The following is a 27,676-nucleotide window of genomic DNA, read 5'->3' on the forward strand; positions in this document are numbered from 1 at the left end:
GCAGCAGGTGTGTTCTCTGTCTCTCTCGGACTGGATGTTTTGAGCAGCTCAGGTGAATGTGAGACCCAGAGTCATGCAGGCTGCGCCCTTCCAGTACGACTTCTACAGTGAGGAGAACGCGCCCAAGTGGAGAGGACTTCTGGTGCCCTCGCTCAACAAGGTAACAACATCATCATGTGTGTCACACCTGCTATTCACATGTCTCCTTCTGGGGTCTTATTTCATGAACATCGATGTAATGATCTAAATAAAATCAGATCTCTGTAGATTTTGGAAAGTGCTTGATGGTTCATGAACTCTTCTGATAGTTGACTGGTGCTGTTTAAAACTGGTTTTCAGCAGGTAAATGGTGAGGTCCTTGTTGTCATATTTGTGCTCATGTAATGCAGATTAATCGGGACAGATTATCAGATGGAGATTCAGATCTCATACGTTTGTCATCATGGTTTTTCATTTTCATGATGCAAATCAGAATCAAGCTGCTTCTCTGGACTGTACTCTGGATCCAAAATGGCAGCATGCTGAATGCAGTTTCAGCTTTATACAGACTGTGTGTGAGTGTGTTTGTGTGTGTGTGTGTGTGTGCTGAAGATGACAGTGTTTCTTCTGACATTGAATCCATAGCAACAGCAGGAAGTACAGAATTCATTGTCTGATAACTGATCAGACTCTCACTGTTTATCAAGTAGCAGCCTGGTCGGGTCTCACAATACCTGCTGAGCTCCACACCTAGACGCTATATTTAGATCTTATTCATTTAAAGGGGACATGTTATGAAAATCTGACTTTTTCCATGTTTAAGTGCTATCATTGAGTCCCCAGTGCTTAACCTAGAAAATGTGATAAAATAAAAATCAACCTAGTTACTTAGTTTTGGTAAACCATTCTCTGCAAGCATGTGAAAAAATAGCTCATGGAAATTTGGCTCCCCTTGTGATGTCAGAAGGGGATCTTATTATAATAATACCGCTCCTTAATCCGCACTGTCCAATCACAGCACTGACCTTTAGTACAGAGCGAGAAAATAATTGAAAGCACGATTGAGTTTCAATTTCAACAAACCACCATTATGGCGATCAGTGTGTTTGCATTTCATCAGCTCATTTGCATTTTAAAGGACACACACCCATAAACAGCACATTTTGCTCACACTTACAAAGTGATAATTTTAACATGTTATAAATTATCTAAATGATGTTTTGAGCTAAAGCTTCACATGTGTACTCTGGAGACATCAAAGTTTTAATTGACATCTTAAAAAACATGTCTCCTGAAATGTCTCCTTTAAATGAGTGAAGCATAGAAATGTTCATGTGGATGGTCAACATGTTGAAAACACAGTTATTAGTGATTAGTGGTATTTATGGTAGATTTGTTTTCTTCAACAAACTCATTGAAGTGAAGTTTATACTTCTTGATAAGGCCAGACAGATTTTAAATGATTGATATTGGTCACGGTCAGTAATTTTGTCAATGTAGAGTGTGATGGTTTGTAGACTGTATGTCATTTGATATTAATAAACAGTATTATATTAAGTCATTCAACACCTTAGTTAGTATGAGTCTAGTAGAGAATAAATCCCTAACATCAGTGCTTATAGACTTTAGTTCAGAGTAGTTAACAACAGCTGTGGATTCACATGTGATAGATAATCTTCATCTGAAAAACATAACAAGTGAACAAAACCCTCCTCATAGTAAGAGTCTATTAAATGTGCTCATGTATTCCCTACAAGCCTGTTTTAAATTCATGTTAACATTAAATGTGTCATCCAGCTTAAATAAGATTTATTGTGATTTTCATTTGTAGTGAATGATGTGGGTTGATGCTAGAAATAATGCTGTTATATTTACATGATTAGTTGTTGATTTGGGTTTTTAATGTCTGATTGTATATCTAGTAGCAGCGAGGCTGATGATGGCTTGTACCGCATGACTAATAGTGGCTATTATTACGTAGTACTGCAAAAGTGTGTTTAACCCACTCATCTGGATATAAATGACTGGATTGCACATGATGTCAAATATTGAAGCCACTGCGCCACCATATTGGTATGCCCAAACATTTCATTAAATTAATTTCAGCTTATCTGAATTTAAATGATAAACACTACTTTACCAGTCTCTGCATTTATATCTGAAGACTTTTTGTACTTTCTGTACATACAACACAAATGTCCTAAGAATGTACAGCTATTTATTTAAAGACGCTCTATGCATTTTCAGCATTTTTGTCAAACAGCGACCCCTAGAGTTGCTAGGAATACTTGTACTCTGTACACCTCCAAAAATAATGGCCAGGTAATGTTTCACAATTTCATACAAAAATTAGGCTACTGCATAGTCTACTAAACTACAGATGATGGTAATAGGATAATAAGAAGTTTATTCCAAGCGTAGACTAGGCATATAATTATAAAGTAGCCTACCGCGTTTGCTGGCTTATAACGTTTTTACATGATTGCAGCTAAATCACAAGTAAACAGTCTATAGTCTATGTCTACTGTATTATTTCATGTGTGTTCTTGTAAACATTACAAAATGCCATGACAAAAGTTAATTGTGTACGTTGCATTATTTCATAACATTGGTCGTTATAATGTCATTATACATGATTATTGCGATTTATCATAATAGTTTGCAAATTGTGCATGTTAAAACTAGTATTTACAACCTCTAGGCTTATTTATGTCCTGATAATTATGTAAGATATTGACAACTGTTGTCATGATAATTGCATGACATACTACAAGCAAGCGCAACAACATACAACATAGACCACAAACAAGTTTACAAATAAGAGATTTACTTACTAGTCCATCAACAAGATCGCCAGATCAGCATCCCATCCAGTGCTGTCTTTAAGCTCACGCCAACGAGTAAAAACCTGACGGAGTGGGACTCTTGTCTCAAGGCTCAAATTCGCGCGTGCAGTTGTTGTTTATAGGCTTGATCGACTTCATGCGGTGCTGCAAAACCGACAGCCGGATGACATCAAAGTGCCGTCTCGGATCATTCTCGCGGTACTTTGACGTGATCCGGCAGTCGGTTCTTGCAGCGCCACACGAAGTCGAACAAGCCTAACGTGTGTGACGTCGTTGCCGTAAAGCAAGTCGTGATTCTCGCGAGATTTGTCAGGGGCGCTCCTCTCAAGCTTGCGTTGCTGTTTTTTTTAGCGGGCGTCCTCCCCGAGCTTCAACAGAAGTATAATTCGCCCTACTATGACTTTGTTTAAATAACAAATAACTTTGAAGCTGTTATATTAAGGTAAAATAGCTGCATAGTGTGTCTTTTAAAGTTGTTTGTTTTCCTCATTAAACAGTGAGTAAGTTTAGTTACATTCATGTTCATTACATATCAGCATTATTATTGAGAAATGTACTTATGTATGCTTGTAGTATGCTAAAGTAAAATGTATGCTTTAAGAACAGATATGTGCATGCAGCTGAATTCATCTTGTACAATAATTTGCTGTTTTTGCAGTTATGTTATAGAATATTGTTTTTATTCGTACAGTAAAATGTTTTAAGATGATGTTCAGAGCATGTATTTTGAACGTTTTAAACAGTGGTTAAATGACAGTTTGATTCAGAATATAAAAACAACAACCAAATTTCAATGGAAACTTGCATGCTTGTAAAAAGCCATAAAAGATGAGATGTCCTGTATATTTAACCTCTGTCTGGGAAACTGGCCCTTAATGTCATAAGTTTATTTCTATGCATTTACACACTTGTGTCATTACAACAGAAGGCAGCAGACACTCATTTTAACATCTTCTATAAATCCCTTATCCTCCTCGATTTAAACAGAACCATTGCAAATAACATCAGAATTAATTTACATACACACATCCTAAACTATATCCTATAAACTAACTGATAAGCTGTAATCCGGGTAAATTTAGATCATGATTTTAAATGTAAGTCAATGAGGTTGGGCTTACCAATATGGCCGCCGGTGGCGTCACCTCCCGCTATTACGTTAACATTCAATCCAGTCAGTTATATAGACATCAGTGATTATTAAGATGTTTAGTTATATCTTTTGTTACTTTACATTGTTTCAGTGTGAAATATAAACATTCATTTAAAGATTCCTGTAATTAACTGTAATAATAATGAACACACACACAGTACTGTAGATTCCCGGTGAGTATGAGCGTGTCACAGAGCTGCCACAGGAATGTTGGGAATGAAATGACAGTCATGTGATCCAATCGTGGAATAGCAGACACATGAGATGAGGCAAAACAGAAAGTAAAAGCAGCACAGATGTTGTCATCATGAACTCTTCTAGTTGAAGTTAAGTTAAGTTAAGTGTTAGTTTATGCAGGCCTGCACTAGCTGAGCTTTCTCAGGGTTAAATTCCTCTCATAAGTGAGCGTTTTTCTCCACACCCTTCTGAAGTTCATCCACTGTCAGGTACCCAATAAACAAACATGAATGTGTGTGGATCAACTGTACAGCACAGCAGTGTGTATTGTTTAAGATGATGTTACAGCGCTGTTTCTTTCTACTGTACATCTGTGTCAAGTCAGACTTTCCCCAAACAGACACAATCATTAATATTAATAATAAGAACACTCAGATGATGAGCGTCTGATCAGCAGACAATAATACATTACAGTTATCTTCATTATTCAGAGCTGAGGGTTGAGTACATCACCTGTAACCCTTCACTAACCCTAAATAGGGGTCTGATCCAGCTTATCAAATACAATCTCAAATTCAATCTCAATGATAGAGAGAAAGATGTGACGTGAGACAGGCAGTCTGCTTACTCAGAGAGAAATAGTAAAAATAGCAGAAGGGTTGAGTTATACAGAATAAAAGTCATTAATATAAAGTCCTAACACTTTGTGTTTTTGTGTGCAGGTGCTGAGTCAGGTTCACCCGAAGCTGTCGTCCCAGCAGGAGGCGCTGCAGTACATCGAGGGTTTGATCTTGGTGCTGCTTAACACACTGTGTCAGGCTCAGCCGCGGACCGTACAGGATGTGGAGGTGAACACCGTTGCCATGACAACCGCATCATTACATCTTATTGCTCGAGCACATTATCACCTTTCACCGTGTGTTTCATATATGCAACATCATGCGCTGTATGTAGCACGTCAAAACAACACGTTTGAATCATTTTAGTTTGTGTTTACTCATTTAACACTGCATAGGAATAAACAGCAATATTTACTGTATATAAACTATATCTGCTTATTACTAAAACATCTACGTGTAGGAAAGAGTTATAACGCAGAGTTTTGAGTCAACTTTATTGGAAAGAAATAAATTAAACTTGCCAACAGTTTTTGCTACTGAGGTTATTTAAATTGAGTAAGTTTAGCTTACTGTTAAAGCTTCACAGTAAGCGGATGTCAACAACACTGACAAGATGCAAGACGTGTGTTACATCATCATACTGAGCATCGTGGGATTGTTTTGATGACATGATAGCTGTAAACAGACTCTTTAAATCTTCTGCTGTTGACAGATATTGATATATATATATATTAAATATAAAAGTAATAATACATTATATTACAATCAATGTACAATTGTGGTCCTTCAAAACCCAATTTAGATTTTTAAAGGGATAGTTCACCTAAAAATGAAACTTCTGTCATCATTTACTCACTCTCATGTTATTACAAACCTGTTTAAATGTATTTGTTCTGATCAACACAAAGGAAGATATTTTAAGAAATGTTTGTCGTTGACCCCGTTTACTTCCATAGGATTGCATAGGACAAACATTTCTCAAAATATCTTCCTTTGTGTTGATCAGAACAAAGAAATGTATACAGTATAGGATAAAGTGGATCAAGCAGAAACGTGTAAGAGTTTTAATAACATTTATAATATTGAAATGAATGTTTTGAATGTTGAGTTATTCTGTGTGTAAATGAAGACGGTTTAATCTCTCTTCTTTATGATCTCAGTCATAGACATCACTAACTAACTCATTTGAACTTTTTTGTTTTTGTGCGTTTGGATGGCGTGCTTACAGATGACTGGTTTGAGGTGGAAAGGTGCTTTAGTTACTGGTGAAGTTTTTAACCACAGACCTCTCAGCTGGTTTATCTCCTCACCATCACACACCTGATGTTCAAGCATTTGTTTGTGTCTTCATTGATGTGTCCTCAGCTCATATCATTTCATGTCTCAGACCCGTGCCGTGACTTTTATCCTGTGATGATTCATCTCCTCCGGCTCTTTCTGTGTCTCTTATTTTGTGTCTGTGTGTTTTTGTCAGGAGCGCGTGCAGAAGAGTTTTCCTCACCCCATTGAGAAATGGGCGATCGCGGACGCTCAGGCTGCTATAGAGAAGAGGAAGAGGAGGAATCCTCTAGCGCTGCCCGTGGATAAAATCCATCCGCTTCTGAAGGTACGGCACTCACGCGACTCTTTATATTTGAACGTCTATCATGCTGTTTAGTTAAAGGGATAGTTCACACAAAAATGAAAATTCTGTCAGCAATTCTTTACCATAAACTGAATGGGTTTCTTTCCATAAATGATAGTAAGCACACAGTTGATGGTGCTCCTTGACCTCTATAGTATTTGTTTTTCCTACTATGAAAGTTCGGGTTTAGAAAAACATACGAGCGAGTTTGGGTGAACTATTCCTTTAATGTGACTCAATGTCCTTCATCAGTGGTCACCAATCCTGGTCCTCTCTGCAGAGTTTAGCTCCAACCCTAATCAAACACACCTGAAACAGTTAATTAAGTGTGTGTGTATGTGCACATAAAATGTTTACTGTAACAGCAAGAAGTGAAGACATCGCAGAGTTCGAGCGGCCATCATGCTATTCCCAACCAGCAGAAGGCGTCATTGACTTACACTCAAAATCATGATCTAAATTCACTCGGTTTACAGCATATCGGTCACACAAGAGTAACTTTTAGGATATGTGTATGTAAATTAATTCTGATGTTATTTGCAGTGTTTATGTTTAAATCGGACAGGAAAAGGGATTTATATAAATGTTAAGATGAATGTGTCTGCTGCATTCTGTTGTATGACACAGATGTGTAAATAAAGTTTTATGACATTAAGAGCAAACACAGTCAGCGTTATTTCTCGGAATAAAAACGTATAATCTATGGCTTTTATAAGCACAGTGGAATTTAAATTGTGTTGTTTTTATATTGCTGAATCAAATGTTAGTTTAACAACCATTTAAAACATTATCTTAACTGTTTTAAAATATATTTCATTAACATCGTTAACGCATTTTACTGTATGAACAAAAAGAATACTGTATAACATAACATAACTACAAAACCAGCAGATGATTGCATTCACATACGGTACTTAAAGCGTGATTATTTATTTAGATTTCAGAATGAACACGTTTGTCATTAATAATAAATGTGCTGCAGTCTGTCCTCTGATCTGATACTGTAATAAAGATGAGTGTATAAATACTCAATGTTTAAAAAGTGAAATGTACAACTTTAAATAAATAACTATGTATAGGACGTTTGCGTTGTAATAATGTACAGGGAGACTTCAGATATAAAAGCAGAAACTGGTAAAGTAGTGTTTTATCATTGAAATCTGATAACGTCTTATTAATTTAATAATATGTTTGGGTATACCAATATGGCCGTGCGGTGTCTTTACAATGGTGACGTCATGCACAATCCAGTCATTTATATACAGTAGATCAGTGGTGTGAGTTTCTCTGCAGTGTCTGTCATGTCCTATAGAGGTCACTAAAGTTTAATACAGTCCTCCTGTCACTTACATCAGCATCACCTGTGAGTCTCTTCTTCTCTCTTTCAGGAGGTGCTGGGGTACAAAATTGACCATCAGGTGTCCGTGTATATAGTGGCCGTGCTGGAATACATCTCTGCAGATATACTGAAGCTGGCTGGGAATTATGTACGAAACATTCGGCATTATGAGATCTCGCAGCAGGACATCACTGTGGCCATGTGTGCTGATAAGGTATCACACATGACGAAAATCGCTCAATTTGTCTTTTACTTTGGTGATACATTTTTTGCTATTTTGCTGATGTAATCAGATCCATGTGATGGTTAAATCATTTAATCTAATATTACATTATTTACCACTGAATATTCAGTATAAATGATACTAATACTGAAACACATACTGATAAAATGTATATTTAGTAAAGTCACTTTGGATAAAAGCGTCTGCCAAATATATAAATGTTAATGAAAGAAATAAAGTCAGAGGAACCCTATCAGAGTTTACTTATTGTTGTTTTGTCATAAAGATTAGAGTGAAACATGTCAAGATAACCAAAGTCCCATTAACCCAGGGTTAATTCCTCCTGTCAGTCATGATCTGTCTCAAGCTCCGCCCCTGTTGCTATGGTTACAGGTGTTGATGGACATGTTCCATCAAGTCGAGGAGGACTTTAGTGTTTTTCCTTTGATGGACGAAGAACCGTCAGCGTCTGAGGAGCAGGCGTACTATGATCTGGTGAAAGCATTTATGGCCGAGGTACGACAGTATCTGAGAGACCTCAACCTCATCATTAAAGTGTTTCGCGAGCCCTTCGCCTCCAACACCATGCTGTTTTCACCTCACGTGAGTCTTCCAGGTCTTCATCACAACCACGCTCCTCCTCGTCCTTCTGCAGGTGAACTAAACTCTTCTCTCTCTGCCTGTAGGACGTGGAGAACATCTTTAGTCGAATCGTAGATATTCACGAGGTGTCTGTGAAGTTGCTGGGATTGATTGAGGATACGGTGGAGATGACGGATGAAGGAAGCCCTCATCCGCTGGTGGGCAACTGCTTTGAAGATCTCGCTGAGGTGAGACATTCAACATTAAACGCATCAGGAGAACCCATTACAGATAAAACAATATTATTATTATTACAGTTATGCCACTGGTCTGTTGAATGCTTTATTCTGATTCTGGTTGATATGTTCCACAGGTGTTGATTATTTTTGGATGAACACACACCTGACCTGTCAAATGTTTTTAAAATAACCCCCAAATCAATGTCTGTGATATAAGAGGAATAATTGACTGCACTTTCCACCTTAGCTGTGCATTACTTTCTAATAATTAAACGGGCCGTCGTCAGTTATTCCTTACATTATTAATCCTCCTACATCTGACATGTTGTAGTCATTGTGATTAATTTTGGTCAAGCCGTGATTGTTGATTTTACTCTGATCACAAAACTTTATCTTTAGGGCACTATTGTTAAGTGTTGGTCATGAAGTCATTGTTTGAGTTTGTGACTCTCTCAGACCACTTGGCCGTCCGCTGTACCTGAACACTTTACACCGCCTGACCCCGTGTCCTTTTGAACACGCCAATGCTTGTTTTCGCTCGCTCTGTAACAATACAGGTCACGGCGGGCGTGCCGGGTGTCATTTATTAACTCTCGGGTGTTGGCCATTTTCAGGAGCTGGCCTTTGACCCGTATGAGACGTACGCTCAGGACATCCTGCGCAGCGGCTTTCACGATCACTTCCTGAGTCAACTCTCTAAACCTGGAGCGGCCATATACCTGCAGGTCAGACACACACCCAGAAGATGAACTGTGTTTGTTTATTCAGTCCGGTGACAAACCGTTAGATGATGGTCAGGCTGTTCTGGGGTCAGTCTGTGTGTGTGTGTGTGTTAGTAAACTTCTTTTTCATTCCAGTCCATCTGTGAGGGCTTCAAAGAAGCAGTGCAGTATGTTTTACCACGGTTACTCTTGACCCCCGTCTACCACTGTCTTCATTACTTTGAGATATTAAAGGTAAGCGTTGTGTGTCCGAGCCTCACCAATGACAGACAGACAACCAACCCTTAGAAAAATGATCCATGGTTTTTGCCACACCATTATTATTGGCATATCCAGGGTTTTACTAAAGTAACATTTACTACAAAATTCAGTTTTAACTCTAGTCGCCGCATTTGAACTCTAGTCACTGTGTTTTTGTGGTTACTATAAGTCATGTGACCTTACAGAGCATTACTGCTGATTCTAGAGCCGCTCAACATCCCAACAGCCCTAAGCTGCTTTGCTAGATTCTTTTAGGGGGATTTATTGAGCAGAAATAATAAAATCTTTGACTGTTGAGTATGGCAGTAATAGGGTGATTCTCACGAAACCATTGAAACACTAATGATTTTAGCTTTAAAATGTGTAATATAGTAACATTAAAAAGCATCAGAATTAACACAATACTGTGTTCTACCTTGCACAATGTGTGATTTCAACATAAATTTTATCTCATTTTCTGCTGAAATTCTCATTACCGCAATGTGTCCAGCTGTGTTTGAACATGCGTTATGTTGTAATTTAATCAAATTAACACAAAAATATTAAGAAAAAAAAAATAAATGGATGTTTTGCTAGACTACTTTAGATGACAGAAAAAATATTTACTGAATATTCATGTATAATAATAATGAAGAAAAATTAGGAAAATTATGTGGTCATGCCTGATGTTCTCATCCTCCGCAACACTTTTTGAGAACAGTTTAAGCACACATACAGAATTTTAATAAAGTTTGATTTTGAGTGACCAAGCACATGGACCAGTTACTTCAAGACTGCTACCAGGTAAGATCATTTTTTACAGTTAATTTGAAATATTGTCTTGTCAGAATGCTTACACGACATTTTGATTATCATTACCGCAACAGATGCTTATTAAATGTTAATTTAATTAATAGAAGCATAATACTTTGATTTTAAATGCATGTGCAGAATCTCCAAATTATGTTCTTTCAGGTTTGTCATGTCATTTTGAAAATATGTCAGTGTTGATGTTTTCTGACTGTTGCGGTAATGAGATTTTTTAGGACTAATTTTTTTAATCATGTTACAAAAAGTGTTAAATGATAAGTAAAAGTTACTCCAGACTTTGTTTTTCAATGTCTGGTGGGAAAAAAAGTAAATTTAAGCAATTTTTACATTTTCATGCTTGACATTTCTAAAACCAAGTTTTCGTGAGAATCACCCAATATAATGTTAAACATCTGTCAGTATTCATCACCTGAGACGCTCATGATAGTAAGACATAATACAATACTTCATCAATGAACATATAATAAATGATGTACGCTCCTCTGCTCTTCTCATTTACTGACTGTTAAATGTCTTCTCTCTTGATTAGTAATTAATATTCAGTTGAAATGAATTTGCTGACTGTGATCTTGTCTGTGCTCAACAGCAGCTGGAGGAGAAGAGTGAGGATGAGGAGGATAAAGAGTGTTTGAAACAGGCCATCACAGCTTTACTAAACCTACAGAGCAGCATGGAGAGAATCTGTTCAAAGAGTCTGGCCAAGAGACGACTCAGGTATTAAACATATAAACACACACACACACACACACACACACACACACACACACACACACACACACACGCACAGACACACTCACACACTCACGCACACACACACACACACACACACACACACACACACACACACACACACAAACATTATAAACACTTACATGCACTCACACTCAGTCCTGAGCTCCTCCACCCATCAGCCCCTCATGTGTTTCCCTTTGACCCTAAAATAGCCCCTGAGCCGGGACACTGGGAGGGGGGGCCGTTACGTCAGGGTTTGGGCCGCCCGACTATTATTGTTCTCAAAACAACAGAGAGAGAGAGAGAGAGAGAGAGAGAGCAGCATACTGGCTTCAGAATCTCTCTTCATCAATGATATAGTTCTCTCATCATCGTCTCTTATGTTCTTGATGTTCTCCTGATGGACTCTATGAATAATGACAGTTTAAGGTCTCAGTGACCTTCATTTCTTTAGTTTTGTGTTGTTGGTGTTTGCTGTGATTTCATGCGCTCTTATATGGGGAAAGGATGGCTGATCTTACGGTATGTGTTTTATTTTCACCTTATATTAACTGACTATTAACTGAGTCTTTAGACGATGTATTTGATGTATGAATTCACTTCCTGTCTGACTTTGGCTCGTGTGTGTTTAAACTAGAACAAAGACTTAACTTGTCCCGAGTTAACCGACCATCATCATCGGCAGATATTTCTATGTTTGTAAAATCACTCAGCAGTTCTTGTGTTTGTTCAGCTGATTTTCAGAAATGAAGTTGTAAAGTTTAGTTTATTGAAGAAGGTGATTGTTTATTATTTTGGTGTATTGTTAAACAGCGCTAGACACATTGTGTTGATGATGTCTATATATAAAGAGGGTGTGGAGGAGCTGATCTGACCTGAAGGTGGCGCTCTTCTTTAATCTGCTCAGACCTCACGCGTGTCCTTCAGGGTTCACACAGGTCATGGAAATGCTGAAATATCACAGAATATTTAAAGGTTTATTCCAGTCATTGAAAGTCAAAGAATTGAATATTTTTTGTAATGAAATATCAGGGATTTAGTTGTCAGTTAGGGTACTGCAAACTTTTTTTTGTTGCATTTATCAAAATGTTGTGACATAAGGAATGTCCAGGTTGAAGCCTCCAATGATTTCCATTTATTGGTATTGTTTATTTATTTCACGCATTTGAGCTTTATATTTTTATAAAATCACAGTGTACACTACATTATCAGACTCAGATGGGTCATGAAAATTCAGCTGTTTAGTCCATGAAAGTCAGAGAATTTGACATTTGTCTTAGATTGGGAATCCTTAAAAACACACGGATGGCTCCAGACTTCTGTATTTCACTCATTAATGTTTATTAATGTCATTGCATGATTTGTAACACACCACGTTGTTTTTAAATGCAGATTATACGAGAGATAATCTTATGATGTAACATCATTGCTTCACCCCATGTTAGCAAATGATTAAGAATCAGCATGTCTCCTTCAGGTCCTGGAAGGATCTTCTTTAAAGTGAGATTAGGCAATGAGAAGTGTTTCAGTGTTAAACCTTCATGATTCACTTTAAGTGTAGACAATGCAAGTAGACGTCCATTTTCAAACAATGTCCAGAGATTAGTTTCCTCTCCAGTGCTGTGATGCTAATGTTTTAATCTAATACTCTCTCTCTCTTTCTCCTCCAGCGAGTCGGTTTGTCGTTTCTACAGTCAGCAGATGAAGGGCAAACATCTGGCCATCAAGAGGATGAATGAGATTCAGAGGAACATCGACGGCTGGGAGGGGAAAGACATCGGCCAATGCTGCAATGAGTTCATCATGGAGGGCACGCTGACCAGGGTGGGCGCCAAACACGAGCGTCACATCTTCCTGTTCGACGGTCTCATGATCTGCTGTAAATCCAATCACGGTCAGCCGCGTTTGCCGGGAGCCAGCGTGGCCGAGTACCGTCTGAAGGAGAAGTTCTTCATGAGGAAGGTGGGTGGAGGAGACCTCTGATGATTTATTCAGGCTAGATACATGACATGAACGTCACGGGTGGTTATGGTTGGATGGTTTAACGGGTTAAAGTGGAAAGATGATGAAGGTCAATAATGGACGTACTGAATGGCAGTTGAAGTCCAAACGGTCACGAGCTGGTTTGATGTTCGACAGGTGCAGATAAACGATAAGGACGATAAAGAGGGCGAGTATCGGCACGCCTTCGAGATCATCCTGAAGGATGGGAACAGCGTGGTGTTTGCCGCCAAGTCCGCCGAGGAGAAGAACGGCTGGATGGCGGCGCTGATCTCGCTGCAGTACCGCTCCACGCTGGAGCGCATGCTGGACACGGCCATGCTTCAGGAGGAGAAAGAGGAGCAGATGAGGCTTCCCGGAGCCGAGGTTTATCGATTCGCAGAGCCCGACTCGGAGGAGAACATCGTGTTCGAGGAGAACGTTCAGTCCAAATCCGGCATTCCCATCATGAAAGCCGGGACGGTGTTGAAGCTCATCGAGCGTTTGACCTTTCACATGTACGCCGGTGAGTATCAGGAGGTGACGTTTGTGCGTTTTTGTTGTTGTGTGATCTGTAGCCGCTGGCTGAGGATTTGCTGTGGTCAGATCTCAGAGCAGTGTTTGTTGCTTCACTAATGCGCATTACTGAATTATTACACAAGTTTGAATCTCAACAACAACAAGAACGACTGAATGAACAACACAAACACCAGAGGTCTCATTCTGATCATTTCATCCATCTGTTCTTATCTGCATGTGTGCGTGTGTCTGTGTGTGTCTGTTGTGTTGTGTGTAAACTCTTTAAACAGAAGCTCAGGCACTAAACAGAGTTTTCTAATAAATCTCTCAACATGAAGCTTTAATGAACATTAATGAATCTATTATTGTACTGTGGGGTTAAATCCTCTGAAGTAAACTAGTGTTGGTTTAGTGTCAGCTTGTGTCAGGAACACATCCAGATCAGAGATTTTACTCTAAACACGCTCAGAAATGAAATATTTGGGTTGAATAATAATAGAGACTTTAAATAATGACACACATTTAAGTATTTTAAAGAGCACCTATTATCAGATTCATGATTGCCTTTAGTGTGTATTAGATCAGTGGTTTTCAAACTGGGGGCCGTGAGATGGTGCCAGGGGGGCCCCAGTTTTATGACATTTTATGAAATACATTAATTTATCATGAATTCTGTGTAATTAAACCTAAAATATAAGGCTACTAACCAAAAGCACTACCTTTTTGTATAATTTTGTATAATTCCGCAACTTATACAACCCGGAAGTAGCGCCTCACGTGAAAGAGAAAGAACTCTGTGTATGTTTTAAAGATCGCTCTGCATCTGATCTCTATCAAAAGTCCTTCACAAAAATGGAATTATCTCAGCTTTTTGCTCAAAATTGGGTGTTTTTGAAGAAACCCTCCCATGTTTGAGAGGTGATTACAAGAGAAATAATGAAGGTAGGATGAAACGGGTTTTTTTGTTTGAAAGCAGAGGGTCTGTTCTTTCATCTGATATATTGTTTGTTTATATATTTAAAGAAGAACATTTTCTGGAAGGCATTAAACTTTTGTGAAAATCATGAAAAATTCTGGCGCTGGCTGGCAACTTTTTAAAAAAAAAACGCTGGTGGGGAAAGAGTTAAAATGTTGAGTTTTAGAACAGTTTTTTGTCACAAATTTTCTTTGGGGGGCTGTGAAGGAATGCACCGTACACAAGGGGGGCCGCACGCTGAAAAAGTTTGGGAACAACTGTATTAGATCATGTATAAACAACACACAGATTGTAGACAACAGTTTACTTCCTCAGTCTGTTGATGTTGACACGACGCTCATTATCTTAACTCCGCCCACTTCTGACTCACAGCCTGTAAGATTTTACTACTGACTAAACCATGATTCAAACACAAGTGTTGAGCAGTGAAGAGTCGCGCGTGTTGTTTGTTGTTTCTACGATCAGAAATGCAGACATGGTTTTAATGTTTTAGTATCTTTATCTTACCAATCTGTTATGTTCGGATCAAGCCATGCTGGTAAAGTTGATCGATTAGCTTGGGTTTGTATTGATGAGGTAGTTAGGGTTAGGTATTTACTTCTGTCATTATTGTATTTCAAATATATTTCCCTCACATTTCCGGCTGATGTCAGAGGTATTTATTCAGGCCAATCACAACGTACTGGTTAGCTGGCCAATCGGAGGACACGGTGCTTTTCAAATTGATGAGTTTTGTAAAAAATCTGAAAGTTTCAGAATGACAGGGATTTATAGAGCAACAATAATGTATGGTATGTGGTAAATAATGTGTTTTTTAAACCCAAAAACCACGAGAACACAGCAATACAAAATAATGTTGTTTTGATTAATGAAATCTTTAATAGTAATAAGATTGGATGTGTTTGTGTCTGTATGAGCGAGTGAATCTGAATTCTTGTGTCGGGCGTCCCCCGAGTACATTTCCTGTACCAGAGCGTCTCTGAGGTAAATATAGCACCCAGTTTTCCACTGAAATCTCAAACCACTCACACCTACTGCTGTCTAATAAGACAAGAGGAAACAGACAACTGTGTGTGTGTGTGTGTGCGTGTCTGTGTGTGTGTGTGTGTGTGTGTGTAATAAATGCAGATCATTTTGGGTGGAGAGAGAATAACAGATAATCAGTGAGCGAAGACCTCTAACACACACACACACACACACACACACACACACTGTTATGTGTGTGTTGTGGATGTGTGCATGTTGTGTACGTGTGTGTTGTGCGTCAGCAGTGTGTCTGTTTCCTGGTGAGAATAGTTCCAGCTGATTGTTTATAAATGAGTGTCTATTGTTTGAGAACAGCACAGATCCATCACAGTGAAAACTCATCTGAATGATTTCTGAGTCTGTGAGTGAATCTTTCTCAGCGGTTCTGTAGTGATGCTGTAGATTCAAACAATAATAATAAAGCTGCCTGTCATAAATGCACACATCTGCCAAAGGTTTTCTCATCTTTAAGACAAACACAGAAGTGCAGAGATCAGTCTTATATTTAGTTTCTTGATGCTCTGTATGTTCATATTAAACAAAAGAAAATCTTTGTTGAATCTTTTACAGATCCAAACTTTGTCCGAACATTTCTCACGACGTACCGATCGTTCTGCAGACCTCAGGAGCTTCTGGATCTGCTGATAGAGAGGTGAAACTCACTTAAACACTTCATACTACTTTTTTTATTTCACATTATATAATATAATATATAATATATATATATAAGTAGTTTCAGTTAAGTTTTTATATTTACATTATATATCGACATTATATTCATGAATTATATAAAAATATTACAACATTATATATCTACATTTTATTCCATATTCCGTTTATTTCTTTAATGTCTTTGACACACATACACACGTGACAAATTCAGGTTATTATAATTCATTTATTTCAACTCATCATAAGGGAAGATTTAACTGTGTGTGTGTTTTGTATGTGTTGTGTGTGTGTTTGTTTTGTGTATGCACTGCAGGTTTGATATTCCAGAACCCAAACCCACAGAAGCGGATCAGATGGCCGTTGAGAACGGTGAACAGCCGCTCAGCGCTGAACTGAAACGTTTCCGTAAGGAGTTTGTGCAGCCCGTACAGCTCAGGTACAAACAACTTCACCTGAGACACAAACTCTTTAACAGATTAAAATACATGTTTGAGCTGATTTAATTTAAAAACACTTTGTTCTGACTGATTTTAACATAAATGAGTGATATTGTTTTGTCTTAAGATGCACACCTGTATGGTTTTTTTGTCAGGTATGCTTGTAAAAACTTCTTAAATGACCTAATCTTAATAATGCCTAGTACTGGATTAACCTAAACCCTGTCTGGGAAACACATGAGCAGTAACACCGTACAGATTTCACCAGAACATCAACTATAACTGAAGGATTCGCTGTATTCAGTCGAGGCTGTGAGGGAACTCCATAATGTACAAATGTTATTTAGTTAGAAATTAATCCAGCTTGTGTTGATCCCCGTCAATGTGCTTAAAAAAACTTACAGGAGAAAAGTTATAGGAGTATATTAGTGTTTTAAAGAAAAGTAAATATGCTAACAACAACATGAGAAAATTAGCAATTAGCCAACAAACAGGCAAATAACAAAACAGATATTATGCATACAATGTGCTATCATCTGAAATGAGGTCAAACATCCCTTCTCATTCTAGCAATCCATGATTTCTGAGGTTCTTTGTAAATTTGTAAACGATTCAACGAATGTATTTTTTATGGCTGAATGACAAACATCATGATACTAAACAATAAGATAAAAGCTCTGGACGTCCATCACTCACAGCCTCAGTTTGGTATTAACATGCTGGTGGACTGAATACAGCGTATAGAAACTAGACACACCGATCTCAAACAATACTGTGAATAATCTCATTCTGTCTGTCTGTCTCTTTGTCTGTCTGTAGGGTGTTGAATGTGTGCAGGCATTGGGTCGAGCATCATTTCTATGACTTTGAGAGAGACGCTCAGTTACTACGACAACTGGAGGAGTTCATTGGAATGGTCAGAGGTACAGAAACAAACTTCATCTGAAGCTCTTAATGTTGTGAAAATGTGAAAGATTTACAGCAATGAGATTTCACTTTCTTCTGCTCGTTTCTAACGTCATGTGATCCGTCTGCAGGTAAGGCCATGAAGAAGTGGGTGGAGTCAATCACAAAGATCATCCAGAGAAAGAAACAGGCTCAAGCCAACGGTCCCAGTCACAACATCACGTTTGAGAGCTCGCCTCCACCCATCGAATGGCATCTCTGTAAAGCCGGTCAGACCGATCAGTTTGATCTCATGACCCTTCACCCCATCGAGATCGCCCGACAGCTGACGCTCCTGGAGTCTGATTTCTACAGGTGACCTCATGTCTTACAAAACAATTCTGTCATCACTCGTCTCTCTCTAAACCTGAGAGATTTCTCTTTATAAAACCTCATTATCACAGCACTTTGGTCCCAAAAGATTCCTATTAAATTGTCAGAGAGTCTTCTGTGTGAACACAAACACGTCCTGTAAATGTTCTTGGATCGCTCCTGTAAAGAGGACCTACAGTATTAACATTGCCGTAACATTCACAGAAAACATTCTGTGTGAACAAGAGACCGAAACAACGCCGTGAGGTGCGTGCTGTAGTAAGATGCGCAGGTCTTTGCAACAAGAAATGATGATTCAGATCTTTGACGCAGAGAACAGATTTAAACACAGATCATGACGAGAAATCTGCAAACTGGACTGAAGTAAAGATCTGTGAACACTGAAACTGAGATCATTCACCAGTATTACAGAACAGACATCACACGCTTATTATCATCTTATCAAAAACGAAAATGCACGCGCGTGATTCCCTGAGAGAAATCACAGATAATTATCAAACTTTAGATGCTACAGAAAACGTGTCTTTATGGGATGTGTGTGAATGCACGCACAGATTCCAGAAAATCATTGGCAGTGTGAATCAACCAAAAATCAAACCAAAAAAACGGACACATTTTCAGTGTATTTTCTGTAATCTGTGTGTGAAAAGGGCTTAAGAGAGAGCGATGCAAACAGATCAACTGTCAGTGAAAGACGACACTATAGATAGATGATGACAGAATTGTGATTTTTGGCTGAAATATAATGTTGAGCTTCATTATTGTTGATACACAGTTAGTGTTTTATTGTCTTTCTTTCATTATGAGGGAAACTGCTGGATTTCCTGTTTGTATTTTTATTTTCTGCTCGGTTGTCGTCTGTCTCTGAAGAAAATGAACCATTTTAACACAATGGAGCGTAACAGCTGTGACACGCACACACACACACACACACACACACACACTTCCTTCATCTCTGTGGGAACAGGCAGTGAGTGTTTTACCCAAGATCACCACCTCACCTACATTACCCATGAGGCCATTGTGTACACACATACACACAGACGCACACACAGACGCACACACAAACACACACAGTAGAGGTCTATGGGTCAGCGGTGCAGAGGGTTTGTTATTTTCAAGAATATTTGCATGAGGTCAGTTTTTTTCAGTAATTTGTGACCGATTCCTGTAGGAAGTTGAGTTTGTTCATGTAAACATTTCTTCCATCACGTGCACTGAATGAAGTCACATCAGTATGAGAGTAATCATCAGCTTTGATTTTCCTCCTATAGGGCGGTTCAGCCGTCAGAACTGGTGGGCAGCGTTTGGACTAAAGAAGACAAAGAGATCAACTCACCCAATCTGCTGCGAATGATTCGTCACACCACTAACCTCACGCTGTGGTTCGAGAAGTACGTCACGCTTTTCTGACTTTGGTTCAGAGCGGTTTCGCTCTCGAGTCTCTAAAGGTTTCTTCTCGTCTCTCAGGTGCATCGTGGAGACGGAGAACCTGGAGGAGCGCGTGGCCATCGTGTCGCGGATCATCGAGATCCTGCAGGTGTTTCAGGAGCTGAATAACTTTAATGGCGTTCTGGAGGTGGTCAGCGCCATGAACTCTTCTCCTGTGTATCGACTCGATCACACCTTTGAGGTAAGTGAACCTAAACTTCACAGAGATCAAACCCTAACCTTGAGGTACATTGAGACGGGGAGGCAAGCCACGAACTTTACTGAAAACTACAGTATAGGTGCGAGCAGGGCACAAACTAACGCAGGGTTCATTGTAACACAGATTTCTACAGGGGCGAGCAATCTGTGCTTTTTCTCTTACTATCAGAAGATCTTCTGAGAATTTGTGAAAAGTTTTGATGTGTTTTGGTTAAGATATTGAACAAAGAGTATTTTGGAGACATAAAAGTACATTTCTATAAGTCACCAAATCCAACCTTATATTATTTTAATCTCTATCTTGTTACCTAAAACATAACAGCATTTTGAAACATGTCAACAACTCCTAGTAACTGATAGCTGCGATTGAACACATTTTTACACAGCGGGGTTAGTTGTCACACAATGTTAGAATTAAACTTCATGTATACAATGATAATGAAAACAATGTTAATACTATTCATCAAAATGATAACTTTAATAGAATATCAGGGGAAATAACTCACAATTTTCATTTTTCCTTTCAAACAAATCTAATTCTATTCATCGCTGCAAAAAGGATGATTAGATGAAGGATGATGGATGAATGAATGTGTGGATATCTATCTATTATAGTCAGATATATAAACAATATCCACCTTTAGTATATAGACAGAATTTGATTGAATTATTTGTGTTGAAAAATTTTCTAGCAGGTGTTTCCACTCCTCTCACTTTCGGTGTAATTGTACGATAACAGTAGATCACACAAACAAACTTTAAGTGTTCATTTGTAGCAGAGATGTGTGTGTTGATTGTGTAAAAAAAATGATTCATCTAACTTAAATATTTTTTGTATAATAGAGCCAAAGCCAGGCATTAGATTGTGCCGCGCTCTCCCCTTTATTTTTGCCAGGTTAAAGTCTAAAGATGTAAATGCAGTTCTGTACTGTGATGAAGGTGAATCTTGAGATTAACATGATGGTTTTATTTCAGCAAATCCCAAGCAGACAGAAGAAGATTCTAGAAGAAGCTCATGATCTCAGTGAAGATCATTATAAGAAATATCTGGCTAAACTCAGGTCCATCAATCCTCCGTGTGTGCCCTTCTTTGGTACGTTTCATCATAACCTAATTCAGCGTTATCACTGTAGCAGTAAAATGTGATGTTTGTATCACAGACACATTAAACAACAAAGTGTAACGCGACTCTTGAAACATTTTAGAGATTTATTTAACAAATATTCTGAAAACGGAAGAAGGAAATCCAGACTTCCTGAAGAGACACGGCAGAGAGCTGATCAACTTCAGTAAACGTCGGAAAGTGGCAGAAATCACCGGAGAAATCCAGCAGTATCAGAATCAGCCGTACTGCTTACGTGTGGAGAACGACATACGGGTGAGATTTACATCTGATGTCACGTCTGTGTTTTATTTACGTCTAAGAGTCAGAGTGAAAACTGAGATATATAATGAATTTATTCTCTTTCAGAAATTCTTTGAGAACTTAAACCCGATGGACGATATGATGGAGAAAGAGTTTGCGGACTATCTGTTTAATAAATCTCTGGAGATTGAACCTCGAAACACTCGCACGCTGCCTCGATTTGTAAGTGCACACGTAGAGTAACACGACCTCATCATCTGAACGTTCACATTAAACGTGCTCACACATCACAAGCAGAAAAGTGCAGATTTATAAACTAGTTTGAATTTTTTGCTTTTCTGTAAGTGTTTTCTGAAGGGAACTCTTGAACTGAGATTTGCTAGTCGTCTGATTTCCAGTCAGATGCAGTAAATCTATTTATTGTTATAAACAGACCCCTGTTCTTATTGTTCTACAGTAAACACAACAAGCCTGTGTCACGTGACGGCAATAAGACATGAAAACATTTCTTATAAACTGATTCTGGTCTCATAGGCAAAGAAGTACAGCTGGCCTCTGAAGTCTCCGGGAGTTCGACCGTCCACCGTCCGCCCGGGCACCATGCGGCATCCGACGCCGCTGCAGAACGAGCCGCGTAAGATCAGTTACAGTCGCATACCGGACAGCGAGACGGAGAGCAGCACGACGTCCGCCCCGAATTCCCCTCGTACCCCACTGACACCTCCACCTGCATCAGCTGCCTCCAGCAATACTGAGATCTGCAGTGTCTTTGACTCGCCACAGGGGCCGTCCAGTCCCTTTCATTCCAGTATGTGAATGACACACACACACACACACACACACACACACACACACACACACACACACACACACACACACACACACACACACACACACACACTTATAAGGAGGTCTGTGTTGAGATCTTTTGATTATACTGAAGTTACCTCCACTAAATATTTGATGCCATAAAGCACAGGACTGCATGAATCACTGTTGTAGATTTGTAATTCGTTCTCAGCCAATCAGAATCATGCGTTCAATGACACTGTAGTATAATAAGCATTTATTTGATTTCTAATCATTTTAATATAATTATAATTCTTCATAAGAATATAAATAATTTTATTAAAGGATTACTTCATTTTCATAAAAAAAAATGTGTTAATTTACTCCCCCCATCATGTCATCTAAGATGTTTATGTCTTTCTTTGTTCAGTCAAGAAGAAATGAAGGATTTTTCTCCATCTAGTGGACTTTAGTGGACCTCCACAGTTTACAGTTTCAATGCAGCTTCAAAGGGCTCAAAACGATCTCATAAGGGTTTTATAACACCAAACAATTGTCACTTTCAGCAAGAAAAAAAAATTAATATGTACTTTTAAACCACAATTTCTCGTCTTGCACTAGCTGTATGAGGCGCCAGTAAGACCTTATGTATGACTAATGCTCCAGTGTTTACAATTGTGGAAATAGAGGAGCATTCAGACATTATTGTATGAGGAATGATACTAATTAATGTCTTTGTGTCAGTTTATTGTTTAAAAAAGTGTGTTTGACATATGTAACGAGTAGGGCTGGGTATCGATTCAGATGTTCCAGATTGATTTGATTTTGATTCTCGATTGAATTTCGATTACGGTTCTCGGGTTGGATTTTATACTCGATTCTGGATTCAACTCAATGAATAAAGATTTTATACAAATACTATATTAATAAAAAAAACAGTAGTTTACAAGTGGTTAATTAATAAAAAGAAATTAAAAGCCACAACACTATCATCGTCGTCTTGCTTGAGAATGATTTCATACCTCTGACTTTTTATGTGAAGGTGGCTTCAACGTCGATGAAGCACCTGAAATCGCCATTTAAGCACTAAATGAATGACTGACAGGCTCGTCTTTTTGCCCAGCCCTAGTAACGAGTGACCTTTCAACATGATTACGTAAGGTCGCGCTGGGGCATCACACAGCTGGTGCAAGACAGGAAGTTGTGGTTTGGAGGTGAATGTTTTTTATTTTTCTTGGTGAAAATGATGATGGTTTCTCAAGATAAGACCCTTATGTCTCGGTTGGGATTGTTTCGAGCTGTTTGGGGCTGCATTGGGGCTGTGAACTGTTGAGGTCTAATAGAGAGTAGATGGAGAGAAATCCTGATTGTTTTCCTCATGAAACTAAATTTTTTCTCAACTGAACAAAGAAAGACATAAACATCTTAGATGACATGAAAGTATTAGGATTTTATTTTTATGAAAGTGTTGACATCACTGCACAGCCTTATTTCTCTGATTATCAGTTTGTGGTTTGAGAATGTTGACTAATGATAATTGAAACTAACTAACTAACATGAACTGTTCATTCACTAGGAGACTAATGTGTCACTGCTGATCCTGAATCAGTCTGTATGTGTAGATCAGGTCTTATGATGGTCTGATAGTAGATGAGTGAGACACATCTGTCACTTTCTCTTTGATTTTCTCTGCTTTCTCACAGACAGTGACAGTATTTTTGCACCGGTCGCATTGCCTCATGGCCCACGTTAGTATAAACTCACTGTCTGTCTCTCTCTTACTGTCTGTCAGTGTCTCTCTCTCTCTCTCTTTCTCACTGTCTGTCTCTCAGTTGCGAGAGCATGACCTCATACAGTATTGTGCAAAAGTCTTAGGTCTCCATTAGAGGAGTTGTTTTTGTAAAGCTATATTGTGCATGTTTTATTTCAACAATAAATAAAACAATAATTATAGATGATTATTAAAACGAATTTTACAACAACAAAACTGCTGGTGGTGACCTAAGACTTTGTCAGGATACTGTATGAATATAAATAGGCAAATAAAGAAGTAAAAAAACAACTTCCTAACATGAGTAAAAGTTAAATGGGACAATATGAAGTCTCATCTGTCTGTCTGTGGTCATTCATAATCAAAAGTGTTGTCATGTCTGTCATCAGAAAATTTCACTTTCTCTCATTTTCACCCTCATTACAAACCTGTACGCTGTTAAGTTTCTGTGCAAAAAAATCCAAAATATGAGTAGCATTTCCTGATCTCTTGATGTCCATCATTACACTGTGTGTGTGTGTGTGATGTGTTTATTGTCATGTGAGGTCATCACTGAGTGTCTGTATGTGTAACTCATATTATCTGTCTCTTTAAGGGTCGTCTTCTGTGTCATCTATGGTGGGTTTCCTCAGGAGCGATGACACCCCAATACCTCCACCCGTCCCGCCACGCCGTCGCCCAGAATCTGCCCCAGCGGAGTCATCGCCCTCAAAGGTGCCCATCACTGCGACCTCTGAACTTTATTACTAGTAATGATTTGCCATTATTAGTTATTAAGGACTGGCAAATTTAAATGATAATTCATCTACACAGAACACAAGCTGAAACTGGTTTCTGTCAGATTTACTCAAAGTTAAAGTCTTATTGGTTTGATCGTCCTGGCGTGCATAAAAGTTTTGCATAAACTTTAACCCTGTAAAAGTTTGTGTTAATAAATAGATTTAAAGTATGTGATGAAATTTTGTTGTAATGTGTAATGTTTGTGTGTCTGTATTTCAGATGATGTCGAAACATTTAGACAGCCCTCCTGCGATTCCACCGCGGCAGCCCACATCGAAGGTTTACTCGCCGCGCTACTCTCTCACCGAGCCCCCCGACAGCCCACCGACACTGCCTCCCCGTGAGCCCGTGAGAACGCCGGACGTCTTCTCCAGCTCCCCGCTCCACCTTCAGCCGCCACCGCAGGGCCGTCGATCCGAACTGAGCCAGACCTTTTTCCCCCCGTCTCCGTTCAGCCCGCACCCGCCGCAGACGCCGTCGCCGCTGGGGCCACGGAAACACCTGCCGTCCCCGCCGCCGTCCGACTGCGGGCCGCCCGTGCCGCCACGGCAGAGCACGTCCCAGTCGCCTATCCCCAAACTCCCACCCAAAACCTACAAAAGGGAGTCGGCTCACCCGTGTGTGCACCGTGACGGGCCGGCGCTCCTGGAGAACGCCAACCCCTCATAAACGAGAGGACTCGAATCGTTCCTGAAGCAAAACTAAGAGGACGAACGAAAAACACTTAATGCGTCATTCTAAGACGACGATTGTGTTTTCATCAAGTGCAAATCAAGTTAAAGATGCCTGCCCAGCCATTCACACTTGTCTCGTTTATTGTCTTTCATGTTGCTGTCGTTTATGTTTTGTCATCGTTCCACGTCGGTTTCATTTCATCGGTTTTGTTCGTTTTATTTCCGTCTGTGCGTTGGGCCGCTTTTTTCCTGCACGTAGCCGGACGGACTGAGAAACGAACAAGAAATACCTGCGGCCGTGCATCCGAATCGGCGCCAGAGACTTCACTGCCTGTTAAATAATTCTTGTCCTAATGGAGAGGAGGCGCTAATAATGGCTGGAGACAGAGACTGATGCGACGTGTCACCTCAATACGCTTGAAAAAGGGACTGCGGATAGCGCCGATGTCTTGACTCGAGGACTTTAAGTGTTCGTGAGCCAGTACGCTGAAGAGTGCCGTGACTTTAAGGTACCCTCGCACACCAAAGAGGTACTTGAGAAATATTCAAGAAACACAAGTGATTGTCCTTTATGTGTTAAAACTTTGATTTTCTCAATCATTTCTGTTTTGCCATTAAGTATGTAAAAAAACAACAACAATTGCCTTCTTAAAACAAGGGAATAAAAGTGTTTCTACCACTGTATGTCAAACACAAGCGATGATGAAAATGTCTTGATGAGTTTCTTCAGTGTGAATTCAGAGGACTCGTATATTAACATTAGTTTTATTTCTCTCTGATGAATAATGTTAGTCAGTGTTTTTCCTAAACATTCATCATTTTTTTGCATTTAAGCAGGTGCTTTAATCCAGAGCCGTTTGTCTTAAAAGAAAAAAACAATAGGTGTGAAATAAAGGTATTCCTCCCACAGGCCAAAAACATGCAAGTTAGATAAATTGGAGATACACCCAACCTGTGATTGGATTAACTGGTTCTCGCCGTGAATATCTTGCCATAGATGCTGGAATGGTGTAAAGAAGAAATAAAGGTAAGTTTCTGCAGCAGCAGTGAAATGTAAAGAAGATGAAACTCTTTTTCAGGATTAATTTCCAGCCTTTCTCAGAGAGTTAAACTTCTCACTGTGTGTTATAATCCATTAATCACTTTGCCTTAGACCAGGGGTCACCGATCCTGGTGTGCCGACCCCCTTATGGTCTCATACAAAACCAGTTATTGATCACTTGGCTTTCACAGGTCAGCATGGTATCTCTGTTATTGAAATCACAAGAATGCAGACTTTATCTCTTTTACAAAGTGTCTCGGTGTAAAATGAATACTAAAGTCTAGATTCCCTTTATCTCAGGCCTAGTCCACATGAACACATAAAACCTGGTATGAATGGCAAACCAACAGAAGGCCATATATCCCTAACCAAAAAGCCATCAGAGTCTCACCTAAGCACAAACATCATCATCACAGGCCAAAAACTCCGGTTTCACCGGGTACATGACACTGCAACCACAGTTTCTAACAAACTTAGGACAACACTAACCTAGCAGGAGTTTTCAGTAACCTGGTACTTGCATGAATGGGTTAAACTGCACAGAAAAGGCTATGGTTTTAAAAATGCCTGTGTTTGTGTCATAGACTAAATAAAGATGGACATAATATCTGTGACTGCACACATAGGTTTGTGAAGATCATTTTTTGAAGCCAGTAGTCGGTGCTTTCCATCGCTATCTTGGCTGCGCATCACTCGTGGATATCTGAAAATGGGTAAATACCTTACATTTATACAGCGCTTTTCTCAGTACTCAAAGCGCTTTACATATGAATGGGGGAATCTCCTCAACCACCACCAATGTGCAGCATCCACCTGGATGATGCGACGGCAGCCATATTGCACCAGAACACCCACCAGCTTATTAGTGGTGAGGAGACAGCGTGATATAGCCAATTAGTATGAGGGATGATTAGTAGGCAAGTTTGGCCAGGATGCCGGGGCACACCCCTACTCTTTTTCAAAGGACATCCTGGGATTTTTAATGACCACAGAGAGTCAGGACCTCGGTTTAACGTCTCATGCGAAGCACGGTGCTTTTTTGACAGTATAGTGTCCCCGTCACTATACTGGGGTGTTAGGACCCACACAGACCACAAGGTGAGCACCCCCTGCTGGTCTCACTAACACCTCTACCAGCAGCAACCTGGTTTTCCCAGGTGGTCTCCCATCCAAGTGCTGACCAGGCTCAGCCCTGCTTAGCTTCAGTGGGCAAGCTGTCTTGGGCTACAGGGTGATATGGCTGCTGGATATAAAGAGGCGGGAGAGGCATAAAGACGTGTCCAAGTCCTTAATTATGCAGAACTTTAAGGCTTAATATAATTTAAACATGAGTTACAAAGAAATGCACCCCCTCACAGTTGTCATGAAGGACAAAATTAGCTATACAGACCAAAAACACTTTTTGTACC

At 39.4% G+C, this 27,676-nt stretch overlaps 1 protein-coding gene across 2 annotated transcripts; it reads left to right on the top strand.

The window, feature by feature from the left end:
* Window positions 1-20: 20 nt before the first annotated feature.
* On the top strand, window positions 21-25,934 carry sos1 (son of sevenless homolog 1 (Drosophila)). Of its 2 annotated transcripts, XM_055184080.2 has the most exons (24): window positions 21-160; window positions 4,878-5,003; window positions 6,250-6,381; window positions 7,788-7,952; window positions 8,355-8,564; window positions 8,648-8,791; window positions 9,397-9,507; window positions 9,640-9,738; window positions 11,162-11,289; window positions 12,978-13,269; window positions 13,447-13,813; window positions 16,379-16,460; window positions 16,794-16,916; window positions 17,737-17,840; window positions 17,955-18,177; window positions 19,470-19,589; window positions 19,666-19,828; window positions 20,821-20,938; window positions 21,051-21,223; window positions 21,317-21,433; window positions 21,746-22,019; window positions 23,704-23,748; window positions 24,367-24,485; window positions 24,771-25,934. In XM_055184080.2, exons 1-24 carry the CDS (start codon window positions 74-76, stop codon window positions 25,218-25,220), a joined length of 3,972 nt encoding a protein of 1,323 aa, XP_055040055.2. In that variant the 5' UTR covers window positions 21-73; the 3' UTR covers window positions 25,221-25,934. The 2 variants fall into 2 exon arrangements, with proteins under 2 accessions (XP_055040055.2, XP_055040057.2); XM_055184082.2 differs by lacking the exon at window positions 23,704-23,748.
* The last annotated feature ends 1,742 nt before the right edge of the window (window positions 25,935-27,676 follow it).

This window comes from Misgurnus anguillicaudatus, chromosome 14 (assembly GCF_027580225.2).
Source record: "Misgurnus anguillicaudatus chromosome 14, ASM2758022v2, whole genome shotgun sequence".
Taxonomy (NCBI): Eukaryota; Metazoa; Chordata; class Actinopteri; order Cypriniformes; family Cobitidae; genus Misgurnus; species Misgurnus anguillicaudatus.